The sequence below is a fragment of the Pundamilia nyererei genome, unplaced genomic scaffold, assembly GCF_000239375.1.
Source record: "Pundamilia nyererei isolate P.nyererei 1_Seehausen unplaced genomic scaffold, PunNye1.0 scaffold00260, whole genome shotgun sequence".
Taxonomy (NCBI): domain Eukaryota; kingdom Metazoa; phylum Chordata; class Actinopteri; order Cichliformes; family Cichlidae; genus Pundamilia; species Pundamilia nyererei.
In genome coordinates this window covers 265266-279319 of record NW_005187661.1, presented here as the reverse complement: position 1 = coordinate 279319, position 14054 = coordinate 265266, and the positions used below count along the sequence as shown (strand labels likewise).

At 39.1% G+C, this 14054-nt stretch overlaps 2 protein-coding genes across 2 annotated transcripts in view; both read left to right on the top strand.

The window, feature by feature from the left end:
- Positions 1 to 1284, top strand: part of chrnb1l (cholinergic receptor, nicotinic, beta 1 (muscle) like) — a 12225-nt gene extending 10941 nt beyond the window's left edge. Inside the window, exons 9-10 of the mRNA XM_005750039.1 lie at positions 779 to 917; positions 1067 to 1284. Coding sequence (XP_005750096.1) covers positions 779 to 917; positions 1067 to 1207 — 280 coding nt within the window. The 3' untranslated portion in view covers positions 1208 to 1284. The remainder of the gene's footprint in view (positions 1 to 778; positions 918 to 1066) is intronic.
- Positions 1285 to 7231: 5947 nt separating this feature from the next.
- On the top strand, positions 7232 to 13637 carry cldn7a (claudin 7a). Its single transcript, XM_005750019.1, has 4 exons — positions 7232 to 7699; positions 10300 to 10464; positions 11913 to 11997; positions 12540 to 13637. The coding sequence occupies exons 1-4, from the start codon at positions 7477 to 7479 to the stop codon at positions 12706 to 12708; spliced, it is 642 nt and encodes a 213-aa protein (XP_005750076.1). The 5' UTR covers positions 7232 to 7476; the 3' UTR covers positions 12709 to 13637.
- The last annotated feature ends 417 nt before the right edge of the window (positions 13638 to 14054 follow it).

Here is a 14054-nt window from a genome sequence, read left to right as displayed (position 1 = left end):
ACAACGTTGGAGAAACGTGAACATTTTATTTGTACTGTATAATCTGCAGATTCTGACAGAAATCTGCAGCTATCCTTTGAAGCACCGCTCCTCTCTTAAACAGCAGTAAGGATAATTATTAGGCTATTTACATTATTATGTAATGTAATTATTATGTATGCAAAAATTGGAAACGTAAAGTCCAAAGTCTTTATATTAAGGGCCATCAGTCAAACAATACTGTTTGCTTTGGGTCTAAACAGAGCGTGTTGTGTGTGACGTCTTCTTTTGCGCATGCGCCGATTTGAGCGTTCACACTAGAGCACGTTTGCTGTCGCATTTTATTTGTAGTGTGAACGAGCAGACAAAAAAATCGGATTTGATCAAAAAATCGGAATTGAGCATTAAGACCTGCAGTGTGAACGTAGCCTAAGACAGTGTGAAGGGTCAAAAAAAGCTCTAGCTGCTACACATTAGCGTGTTAGCATTGTCAGTGTGCGCATGTTAGCATAAACTAGCAAACACGAAGGCAACTACGAGCATGACTGCAGACTCTTAGTATTGCTTTTTAAGCTGCATAACATATAGCATATAAAAGCTAGTTAAAGATCTTGAAATGGACATGTGTTTCCTTGAGAAATAAAATGATTATTGTCTCATCTTTCAATAATAAAGTCTTCTAAAGGAGAAGTTCCTGTGGGGGTTATGAGAAAAGGTCCACAAAGTTGCAGTGACTTTACTTTTATTCATTTTTGTTTTTGCATCTTCTTTGCTGACGTTCTCCCTCTCTGTGTTTCAGGTGTGAGAGCACAGTACAGCTCCAGAGAGTCCCCAACACTGACAGTTTCTGTCTGATCCTCCCTCCCAATCTGAAGTCAGCCATCGCTGCTGTGACATACATGGCCGAGCAGCTGAAGAAGCAGGACACGGATGACTCGGTGAGTGTCAAGCAGCTTGTTATTCACTCTGCCTACAGTTCCTGAGTACAGACTGTTCCAGACATGCCCTAGCGATGTTCTTGTGTCATTACCTACTTACGGTACATTGCTGACTCAGTTTTGTGTCTGCGTGTGTGCGTTCTCTGCAGCTGACAGGAGACTGGCAGTTCATCGCCCTGGTGGTGGACCGTCTCTTCTTGTGGTTGTTTGTCATCATCACCACCCTGGGAACTCTGGCTATGTTCCTGGATGCCAGTTTCAATTACACACCTGACAACCCCTTCCCATAGTGGATTCCATATGCACAGCAGCTGGAGTTTGATTCATTGTTGCCACTTTACTTCTACTTCTTGTTGGTGCTTTCCGAGATCCCCAGATCTGACTTTCCATAATATCTATTCCATAGGTGTGTGGTCAGCCTCTGAAATGCTTTGTAATTAACTTAACAAGTAGAAGCATGCCTGTGATTTCATACCACAGAAATCGTGTAAAACAGTGATTTCTCTAAATGATCCAAATAACTATATAACAATGTGTGATCGTTTTTTTCATTTTTTTAGTCTAACACTTGAAATACTTGTTTGTTTGGTTTTTTGTAACACTCATGTTTAATGTAATTTTAAATACAGTAGTTAGTTGACTCTGCCCTTTGACATGTAACTGTGGTCAGATTCTGGGACTGTAATGTTGAACTTTTGGCAGTAGAGGGCAGTGACATAATGTTCAAAGATAGAGTCACTGCTGAGGACAGAAAGGTATTTTTAAAGAGGCGTGTTTTTGCTTATGCCTTTGCATGTATAATTTAAGAATATTTAATTTTTAACTACAGCTAAATATTAAGATATATATGTGCTCTGTACTTATGAATGGTGCAAACTATGCTTTTAACACAGTGCAATTTTCCTAAAACCCAAATAAGTACACTTGACTCTGTAGTGTTTAAATAATTTCTCCAGCATTAATGATCATTTCTGTATTTTTATTTACCTTAACCAGAAATGTATGACTAGTTTATATTGGTGAAGAGAAAGAGTATCACTTTAATACTTTTAATATTCTAAAGGTTCATAAGATTAGATAAAAAAGGAAAACATATTTATAGAAAATACAGAATGCTCAGTTTATTATGTTCTCTGTGGAAGGAAGGGAGGAAGGGTTAGATACAACGAGTTTAACTATTTTATCATATTTCTTTAGCCCTAATCCGAATCACTGGGGTCCATACACCCCAAACCCTACAGGTATATTTTTGTAAAAACTTGTTTTTTTCTATCATTCCGATTTTTATGACTTTGTCAGTGCCGTGAAATCGTTGTTTTCTATTCCTGCTTTGCTTAGTGCTTTTTACAAATACAAATGTTTTGAGGTGCCAGGGGACCCCAGTTGAAAGCACCCAATTCCACCTCTGCAGTTTTAATAAACGGAAGTATTTGTTTACTTAATATTTGTCATAGTCTCTAAATTAACACACCGTGTCCAGGGGACTAGGTGCACACTGACAGTCGTTTTTAAAAAAAGAAAGACTTCATTGCTGACTTCATTACCTGGATGGGAAGTGGGAGACAATGCTGGATCTACTGTACCTGTGAGAGCTGCAGCATGCCTCGGTCATACCACACATGAAAAGGAGAGCAGATACTGCTACATTGCATGTTTACTCTGAGCAGCAATGACCTTTCTAGGAGTTAGGAAACCTCCACCTGCTGACTGACAAGTACTCTGTTGGAAGATCTAGTTAACCAAAGAGTTTCCTTTGCCCCTGATTCACAGACAGGAAGGTTGAAACTATTTGCTCCTTTTTTCATTGCTAGCATAGCATGCGGAAAATACTACAACTGCCCATTCCGTCTGGCTAGCTTTAGTCTAATTAGGTTGTTTCTTGTCCCTTTACAGCCACAGAAAATAAAAACTCTGTTCATAATATTTGCAGACAAATGATGTGGTTCCGTTGGCTTTGTCAAGTCATGACTTCTAGCTTGCACTGGGGCAGTGGGCGAGGGTTAGGAGTTTGGTCGTTTGGGACTCAGAGTAGAGTAGAGCCACTTCTACTCCACATAGAAAGGAGCCAGTTGAGGTGGTATGGCCATCTGCACAGGATGCCTCCTGGGTGAGATGTTTTGGCCATGTCCCAGGAGGTGGTGAGACAGCTCCAGGACAGACCCAGGACCAAGATTGCATATGTGCGCTGCCTGGTGTTTATTTTGCTAATTTCTGTGGTTATTTCAGTTATTTTATATTGGGGTCAAAATTACCTCGACTGGTTCATCATATAAATCACAAACATATTTAAAATGACAGAAAACCACAGAAGTGGTAACATTGCCTGATAACAAGCTGCAAGTTGCATTAAATATATTTTCATTTTGCATAATGGGCAAAACTAATGACATTAGTTGCATTATCAATGATGCTTTGGGAAGAAATAAGTTTTGCTTTTGTTATTATTTTGCTTCTCACAGCAAACGCCCCCATGGACCCCACACATACATACATATATATGACAGATGGATGAGGGTTAAACCAACAACTAATGATTATTGTTGAGATAATGTTAGTTAAGCAGTTTTCCAATACATGTCTCCTTAGAAACGTCCTACTAATTCAGTTTTGGACAGATTGTTTGATAATCAAGTTTTAGTTACTTTCAAGTTGAACTACTGTAATCATATTCAATAAGAATGTGCCTTTAAAAAAACCTTTTAAAACTGAGACTCATCTCCACAGTCAACAAGACATATTCTGTAAAGGAATAAAGTGAAGTGTAGAGGCTATAAACATGACTTGAGTATAGAGTTAGTTCCACTTTAACAGGAGCGTTTGCTCAGTCCACAGTCCCAACTCAGCATAGCTTTTTTTGTTGTTGTACTGGTGCCAATATGACCTCAACTAAAAATATGTTAGAGTCGGTTTTAAATTCATGGTCGTGCTGACTAAGATTTGGCAGTTGAGAAGGTTTTAGCCTGTTGGATTCAGTTTTAGTATCAGAATGCCCTTCAGTTAACTTCTCCTGAAATTTGTTGTTGTATATTTGTAGTAATAAAATAAAGGCAAAACCACTGGAAACACAGCTTACAGTTTTCATATAGCAGTGTGTACTTTTAGAAAATCAGCACATTCTGGATCTTGCAAGTACAGTTTAAAGACAAACTAATCTAGCTTTCTAATCATTCAATTGTCATTCATTGTCAAGAACTTTTCCAAACTTTAGTGCACACATTACACAGTTAACAGTGACCACGTATGTGTTCTACCTAAAATGCACAGGAGAGATGTAAAACTGAAAAAAGGATGCCCCTCTTCTTCAAATCCTCCTGCTGATAAGGCTCTGTGCATCCTGCAGATAACTGTCTGAAAATGTTTCTGTTAAGAATGCAGCACTTGCCAAAGCTCCTAAGAGAAAACAGTGTCTCTTTCATGTCGTGCTACCTACAAGGGAAGACAAAATAGAAGTCCACAAGACCAAGAACACAATCTATTTGTCCTGTCCTGCTGTTGCACAAAAGCCGAGACTTCTTGTATAAGGAAACTGAAGGTGGAGAAGAGAGGGGACATGTAGAGACAGGCGCCATCCCCTCATTTATGCACTGAGAGCCTTTCAGGGAAAAGCTGTGGGCCCACTGTGTTTTATTGCTAATGCCTCAGTGACTTCCAAGGGCACTTAGAGTTTAATCATGGGATTTGCACTCCACTTGCTCACTTCAGACCCAAGCAAGGCCTCAGTAACAGGAGGGAGGACCCCTGAGAGAATGTTGTTAGTGCCCCTTGTTGGTCTGATTTAGCTGTTTTCTTCTTCACCTCCTATTGAGCTTTGAGCAACGGCTAACCCGGCAAGACGAATGTGTGTTTACGCTTTTAAAAAAAGAAAGTAGTAAAAGAGAAAGGAGGAGATAGAGAAGAGGGGTGGAAAGAGCAATGTTCTTCCTTTTATTTTTTGTTCTTTGCAGTCCAAGACCTGGGTGGAAAAGCAGCCAAGAGGACATCATATAAATCAGGTTACCAGTAGCAACAGCACTGCTAGTGCTGAGCCCCTAACCGTCTTCCCGCTCATCTTCCTCTTCCACGTATCACCCAGCGCTCACCTTTTCAGATGTTTGTCTTCCACCCCTAAAAACCTCCTGCCTCATCCTCCTCATCATCATCAGATTCTACTGTATAGAAGAGAGAAAAAGAGAGATTCTTTATGTGTTCATTCCTCCCCAGCAACAGTGAAGCATTTGGTGGTCTTAACAGCAGAGCCCTGAGGCCAGGATACAGTAGAGAAGAAAAGAGTTATGAGGTGGTTTAAAGTGGGCAGAAAGGGCGAGAACGTGACAAAATGTAAAGTTCAGAGGAAGGCCGAGTAAAGGGGGTAACAGAGCTGTGAGAGCAATCTGAAAAGCCTCATTACATCTTAAATAGGTAATCCAGCCAGTAGGTGAGCACATTCCCATTAACCTGGCAGTGGGAATAACTTCCTCCAGGCTTATGGGTTATTACTTCCTTTCCCTTTACTGTAGGGCTATTGTTTATCCCCAGCTTGATGTCATACACACTGCAGTGCTGACCCTGACATCTGACCCGGACAATACGTGCTATTGTCTCTTGGTTTCTGTCCATTCACAAAAGGAAGTGGCTAAAACTGGTATGTTAAGTGGACCTCAGAGAATAAATATATTATGATATATTATTAAGAACCCCCATGAAAAGTTTTTTGAAATTTAATAAATGTACATTTGTGACATTATTTGAGTCCAAAGTTTGGATTGGCCATTGTTGGAAGTAATTAAAAGGCCAGTTTTTAATGTTTTTTATACGTATGATTTTTTCATTACTTATTATAATTGTATTAGTAATTATCTTTAACATGTGAGGCTACAAAAGTCCTGAGAAGTTCTCCAAACATGAAGTGCATGCTCTTCTGCTAACTTTTCTGATTAGATATTCTTCTGTTTCGATGACTTTTCCTTTTTTGTATGAAACTGCCCCTTGTGGACTTTCTTCTTTTTATATTCTTAACCTACTGGTTATTCCTCCTTTTCTTTCTTTCTTTTTTAGCTTCTTTTCAATTCCTGACCTCATTAGCGTGGTGTTGAACACATTAGTTTAACAAGTAAAAGGTTTGATTCCAGCAGGAAACACAAATCCCTTTGGGTCTGTGTCAGTGAGGACATCTGGGGCAATCATGTACAGCTACCTGCTGTGATAAGCTTCTATCTCACTGTAAGTAGGAAAGAAGTTAATTTGGAAGTCAAAGCTGTGGATGGAGAATCGCGTAAACACGATTAAAAATCAAAGGGAAGTCATGTAAATTTAAGGAAAATACTTAATTTTCAGCTTTGTGGTGATATGAGTTGTGATTAAACGTTTGGGTGAGCCACATGTCAACGCAGACTGCAGTGAATTGAAGTTTAGGATTTGCAGTTCTTGCCCTTTTTAGATAAGATAAGATAAGATAACCTAAAACACTAGAATAGGATAAGATAACAAGAATAAGATACTATATATATACTATATATAGAATAAAATACAAAGTTGTCAAAAAAAAAAAGAGAATTGCACTTAGTGTTATTGCACAAGTGTGGATCTGTGTGTTTGGTCAGCTGTGAAGTCCTTGTTGTGGGGTCTGACAGCAGTAAGGAAAGGCCTGATAAATACAGCGAGATGGGAAATGCTCATCAATAAAGAAACATAATTTTCTCTCGTCATTCAGACTAAGGTCACACATTTCTCAAGGCTTCCTTTTTTCAGACATAGTAGATGCCGCTATGAAGCTTTAATTGGTTTGCTGAGTGAGAGCAAGGTTCCTCTTTGGGTATGTTTTGGTACTTCTTGCATGCACTGCATACTTCTGTAAAGAATTTACTTAAAACATTGTTTTAAATAAAGCAAGGCCAAGACACCTGCAGGTACAACTGCTACACAACGGTACATTTAACTCTTACAGTTAAACTTACTATAGGTTTGAGTCATATCATCAAATTGTGTCTCCAACATACACCTGCACACACTGGCATACATAAGCAGAAAGAGCACATTCAGCAGCCTGTCACATATTTATTCCTGTTTTGATTAATAACTTTCTTAGAAAATGTTCAACAGTGTTTTTTATGTTATTTGACGCTTCAATATGCCCTTTCACTCTCATACGTTACCACAGAAAAACTTTTGAGAAGTTAGGTTTAAAAGAACAAAAAAACAAAACAAAACTAACGTTGACTTCAGACTACTCATCCTGAGTGATGGCAGCTGAACAGCGCAGGAATTCACAGAGACGAATTGTCGGGGGGAAAGACGACCTGTGGCTTTGCTGGAAGCGGTGGGGGCATTTCCCAGCAGAGCACAGAAAACTGCGACTCCATGCATCAGCGGGCATGATAATTACACACCCACTTCAATCATCACCAGCAACTTAGATGCCCATCCCCAACTAAAGACCCCCGCCACACACTTCTACACGGACACGGACACTACCTGCGACTTTTGCATCATTTCCTGACTAATAAGAACAGACACTTTAGAAGTTCTGTAACTCGAGCAAAGTGAAACGAACACCGGATCCTGTTAGAGCTTCATTAAGAGCATGGCCAACTCCGGGATCCAGCTGCTGGGATTTTTCCTATCATTAATAGGTATTGTCGGACTGATCATCGGGACTATCCTGCCGCAATGGAAGATGTCCGCGTACATCGGAGACAACATCATCACAGCTGTAGCCATGTACCAGGGACTCTGGATGTCCTGCGCTTTCCAAAGTACCGGGCAGCTCCAGTGTAAAATCTACGACTCCATCCTTCAGCTCGACAGTAAGTGGCGCATTTTTACCCCCTTGGTTTAAAAAACCACTGAACAGGTTTAGTTCCTGCAGGTGCAACCTGCTCATCACAAATCATTATTAAGTAGTCCTTGTTTATTGTCTTGTCTAGTCACCATTTTATATGGAAAGTTTAAAAAAGAGGAAAATGACTTTAACTTTTAAAAGGAAACAACACACTGGCAGGAAAACCTTTTTTAACCACATGCCATTTGCTCCAGGAATGAACCTGAGCCCTGCGTCACCTTGTTAGAACACATGTGGTCAAACTCATGGCTGGAGGGCCAAATCCAGCCAGCTGCTAATTTTAAGCAAATCTTCCAGCTGGTTTCGGTCACAAAACAATAAATTTAAAGGTTTTTCACACTGAAAGGCATGCGCTATGATACATGTAAAATACATAATCTAATTTCTATTTTATTTTTGAATATAGTTGTCATATCAAGTTTTTGTATTCACATGTTGACTTTAATGTCGAATAAATGGATGTGACTCCAATTGTATACAAGAAGGATGTTAATTACTGATATAATGAGGGGATTTTTTTATTTATTTATTTATTTATTACAGTTATGAATTACATTTTTAATTCCCAGCCTGTCTCTTTGTGAAACTGAGTCCGACACCCCAGCTGTAGAATATCACGTATGGTGCAAACAGTGCAGAAGTGGCTGCTGCCAAAATAATCTCTTTCATACCTCAACTGTAGCTTCACAAGAACAAGTACAGAAAAAAATGATTTAAATACTCGATATCTTCAAACTCACAGGAAGAGCCGTGACCTCTGTTTGTAAGCTGGCTACAAAAAGAAAAAACAAGCAAAAAACTGACAGACAGTGCTGCTTCTTTACTGATGATGATGAAAAATGTAAACTTTTTCACATCTGCTGTTATAGTTAGTACAGGACACATTCTTAAATGAAGGATAACGCACTGTGGGTACTAAAGCTGTGCGTGATGGGTGTGTGTTGGCCCACTTCAGTGGTTTGTTGTAATGCTGTCATGCTGTATTAGCTGAAATAATGATGGCCTCAGGCTGTTCTCTGTATCTGTCTCTGAATCGGTTTTTGAGGTCGCACCCCCCCCCCCCCAAAAAAGAAAAACAACAACAACAAAACAACAACAAAACAACAACAACAAAAAAGAAAGAAAGAGAAAGAAAAATGGTTTGTCTAATTATACCAACACTGAGAAAAGTGGCCTGAATTGGTTTACTAAAGCGTAAAGCGCTATACAAATACAGGCCATTTACCATTTTTACCATTTACTATGTAATTAAAATGTTATTTCTAAGACATCTTTCAGGATAAACACCCTACACAATAAAATTCCAGAGGATAAATTCTCTGATTCTTATATAGCACTTTTCTACTCTCCTGGAGCACTCAGTGTTCACTCATTCACTGTTTTCTGTGCTCTTATGTGCATAGAAAACACATGTGCATCTTATGTGAACACTGTGACAGAGAACAACTTGGGGTTAGCGGCCTTCACTGGCATGCAGGCTTGGAGAGTCAGGGATCAAACCATGAACCTTCCAATCAGCAGAGCACCTGCTCTACCTCCCTCCTGAGCTACAGCCACCCACCGCAACCTATAAGATAAAAACAGAGCTAACCAAATGCATAATGGCCTTATACAAAATCTATCATTGTACATGGTGTATAAAAGGTATACAACTTTATTTATTATGAGATAATTTAGCTGTTATTTTTTTTGAGAACAAGAAAAGCTACAGTGTCCTACAAGCGTCCCATTGTAGAGTGTAATCACACGGCCAAACATTATTAGCATATGTGAAACAGCAGACACTCCAAGCCAGGATACAGTGTATCCTTCTCTGCTCTCATTTTACTGTATAATGACCCTGTTGCTTGGCATTTCCCACTGATTTATATTCTGTTTCTGCATCCTCCTCTCCCCTGCCTCTCTCCACCCATCACTCCCTCACTGCAAAAGGTTTTGTTTGTTTGGGCAGAGCAGGGATGGCCTAGACTGGCACAGACTGGTTCTACCGTAGGTGGACAGGGGGGAGAGGCAAAAGGGGTCTCACCCTGTGATAGGTTTATAGTGTGTGTGTGTGTGTGTGTTGGGGGGGGGGGCACTGACAGATGAGAATCATGACAGCAATGTTTCCACGGGCCTCCTCAAAGGGAAGACATTCGAGGGTGTAAGATGTGTTCCTTCATACTGTTTATGTGTGCTCATGTGTATCCCATGGTTTCCCTTCCAGGAAAAGCTCACATTAAAATGTCTTCACAGGCTAATGCAAATGTAATTCACAACCTGGACAGCCACATAAAGCCTCCTTGATATGTTGGAGGCTGTTTGTTAGTCTTTATTATGTTCTGTTTTGTGACTCCTCATTTGCACTTTAACAACAGGATTATTATAAATGGTCTCATTTTAGTTTAGTTTTTCTTTTTTAGACATTACTGTATGAAACAAAACAAATTATTTTCTTAAAATGCACACCCACATTCCACAACACAAAAGGTCATTTATTCTCAGGCTCCCAACAACACACTGTTCTGTTACATTTCCTCTGCTTCATCGTTTTCTGTTGCCTTTCTTTCTCTTCCTCTGCTCCAGGTTCGCTCCAGGCCACACGTGCCCTGATGATAGTTGGCATCATTGTTTCCATTGCAGGTCTGGGTGTAGCCTGCATGGGAATGAAGTGCACCACCTGTGGAGGAAGTGACAGACTACGCAAGGCCCGCATTGCCATGACAGGAGGCATCATCCTGTTAGTGGGAGGTGAGGGAGCTTACCAAAGAACCTAATTTGGCAAAGACCAGTGAATAGAATAGAACAGAATAGAATTCAACTTTATTGTCATTGCACATGTCACAAGTACAAGGCAACAAAATGCAGTTTGCATCCATCCAGAAGTGTTTTAGCCATGATATAGATATATTACAAAATATATATTAGCAATAATATAATAATATAGGTATATAGATATATATGACTGATTGGTGTAAGATTTAAACTGTCAAAATGTTATATCATCCAAAGGTTTTCACATAGGGTCATGTATGGTAATGCAATGATGTTGTTCAGGCTAATTTAGCTTTGAAAAATATCTTGTTACATTATAAGATTACCTCCAATAAAAAGTAATCTGTCATGCTACAGCATTACCTGATGAGAAAAATAAATCTTCAGAGTACTTTGGCATTACCAATAATGCAGACGACTTGCTAATTTTATTCCTTAAACCTTTATCTTAAAAGCTTGCTGTTGTGTTTTCTGAGCTTTAGCACATGTGTCAGTTATTAAAGTTATTTACAGAACCTTGTGAAACACATCTGATCAGGAAAAAGTGTACTTTTTACAACGTTTAAATATTTTTAACGTAGAGTCTTTACCATATTAACTATCTTGGTTTAGCCAGTTAGCATGCTAATATTTGTGAAGAGCATGCTAATATTCGTGAAGACAGTTGTTGGATATTTGGTGAATGTGTGGTGAATTAGCTTTGAATTAGCTTTCCAGATAATGTACTGCAGCTTTGCTAGCTACCATATGAGACGGCTAATTGTAAAATAGCCCGTTTAAACCCAGACGTTTGTTTTTGCACCAAGAAATGAATGACACTATTATAGTTAATGTTCAGCGAAAAACTACATTTTAACATTTACCTTTCCATCCATGTCCTGGTTGACGTGAAGCATTACAAATAGTAGATATGTTACAATAACTCAAAGCAACACTCAACATGAGCTTGCTGGAAGAACATGCTAATATTGTTGTCTTCCTTTCCAAATATATTTAAAAGGGATGATTGTCACTGATTTGTGTTTGTAAGTATTTCATCACTATATTGTATAAAACATACACATTCAGTGTAATAGCTTCCTGTGATCCAATAAATAATGGAATCCATTTATGTAATTCCATCAAAGCACAATTGCCTAGATGTCCTGCACATCATACAGTAGGTGGGAGGAGGTTTGATCCCCACTCCAAAAAGCTTTCTACCCACTGATCTTCTCTGGCCCTCCAGAGGTCATTAGAATGAATGAATCCTGGCACTGAATCTAAGATCAGAGCTCTAACTGGCTCTGAAGAGAACAGAAACACTAAAAGCTAATTGTTCTGGAGTCAATAGCTAGCCGCCTGGTGACTGTATAAAGGGAATAAAAGCCTGGCTGGGCTTTCTCTGGCTTTGACGATGTGTTGATCGACTTTTGATCTTGCAGGGCTGTGTGCTATCGTAGCGTGCTCCTGGTTTGCTCACAATGTCATCAGGGCTTTCTATAATCCCTACACTCCAGTCAACACCAAGTAAGCAATCTAAAAGCACCCATTTCTTCTTTTTTTCTGTTTTACTGTTATTATGATTTATGTATTATTTATGTATTATTATGCATAAAAATTGTTTTTCCTTTAGTACTGCAGCTAAAACTGGTGTGAGAGAACAGTGCATTTTATTCTTTTACAGCAGTGATAAGCTAGTTATGTGACATAAAAATCTGGATGTCATCTGATCAGCTCAAACTAAATCTGTGTTTATGCTACTGGGTGAATGAGGCTCATAGTAGAAAAGGTTTTTTTTTTTAAATCTCTCACTCCGGCTTATAGAGCTCTGGGGACAGTCCATGTCTATTATCCCTTAAAAAAAAACCTTAAAAACGCCAATCTTGTGATTTAATGCTATTTTCATACTATATGTTCTTTCTCTTACTCTCTTTGCATTGATGCACTACTTGCTTTTGAAACATAACAACTGCATAAGTGACACCAGTGCAGGTTACTTTATTAACACATCAGTTTTGCCTTTGTTCGTAATATTGAAGCTGAGGATTGGGGTTGCCTTGTCTTTCCAGGTTTGAGTTTGGTGCGGCCATCTTCATCGCGTGGGGCGGTTCTCTCCTAGATGTCTTAGGTGGGGCCATGTTGGCTGCTTCTTGTCCAAGGAAGAAGCAAGTGTCCAAGTACCCAGCCATCGGCAGTACCCGCTCAGGCCCTCCAAGCAGCACTAAGGAATATGTCTGAGATTCCCCAACCATGTAGCCAGGAACTTTAAAAGAAGCTGAGGAGAATGATCCTCTTCAGCATCAGCGAGGCGCAAAACCGAAGATGTATGGATGATTGTGAATCACATGGAGGCAGGAAGTACTGAAAAAAGACTTTCTTTACTTTGTGTTCAGGCCTTTGATGACCCTTTGATTATTAAGCAGCACCCTCAATTGTTTAATGATGGATGTCTCTCACCCAATCCATACATTCCTCCATTGTTTACAAGTAGTCTTCACAAATACATTATAATTGGATGTCCTGACTTAATAGACAAACCCTCTTGGGCTAGCTTTTGAATTGCAGCCTAAATGGTGGGTTATAGCCAATACTTGCGCCCTCATGTTAGAACCAGCATTTATTAGCATTTGCCATGTAATTGAAAGTAATCAATTACAGTTTGGTGAGTAGTCTGCAAGTCAACACGCTGTCCAACACAGGAACACGGTGACAATACAGCATTTTATATCAACTGTTAGTACCAAAATAGATGTCACAATGAGCAGGGTGTGATTTCACACACTGCGATGACACAGGCCATTTGCTACAGGACTCCCCACAGCTTTTCATACCAGCATGTTACAAAGCCTGTTCAGATATAAAATATCTGATGTTGTAGTCATCACGCCATTATTGCTCTATTGGCCTTTCTATCAGCCACTGAGGTTAAACTGCAACTATTTATTTTGTCAACTGTAGGTCTTTACTCGTGTAGATTTGCACGATTGTTAGTTCACTGTAGCTTCTTGTAGCTTTCACAATTTAGTGTTTTTTAAATGTTCTGAACAGTTGGTTCTATGTTTGTAAATGCCATAGGTTTATATACTTTTAGCAGATAACAGCACCATGGAAAATATATGAAAGAATATTTTTAACATGTCCATCAGTACTTAAATAATAAAGATATTGCAACATTGTTAACTGTGTCGTGGTCCATCAAACTGGTTATATGGTTGTTTTCTCCAGTGCAGTAGCACAGTAACATTTCTACTAACAGTCTTTTCATAGATTTTGCACTTTCTGTTTCATTTGAACTAGTAAAAGTAACCTTTAGGGGACATTTCATGAATGTTTTTGAAGCCATTCATAACATTCATCAAAGCTTATGTTGTGTAAAACCTTTAGAGAACCTTCATGGAAGACTGGATAATGGTTCTTTGAAGTGTGTTTGCAGCTTTTAAAAAAAATCTGCTAGGATTCTCAGAACCTTTAGGGAACCCTGAAGCTTCTCTGAATGTGGTCATTTTCAACTTTTAAAGAACCTTAAAGGAACATTTTATAAAACACATTTAAGTGGAACCTTTAAATAACCTTCAGGGAGCAGT

Coding starts and splice junctions, on each gene's coding strand:
- cldn7a (XM_005750019.1), top strand. CDS start 7,477: ATGGCCAACTCCGGGATCCAGCTGCTGGGATTTTTCCTATCATTAATA. Junction 7,700..10,299: donor CTCCATCCTTCAGCTCGACA/GTAAGTGGCGCA, acceptor CCTCTGCTCCAG/GTTCGCTCCAGGCCACACGT. Junction 10,465..11,912: donor CATCATCCTGTTAGTGGGAG/GTGAGGGAGCTT, acceptor TTGATCTTGCAG/GGCTGTGTGCTATCGTAGCG.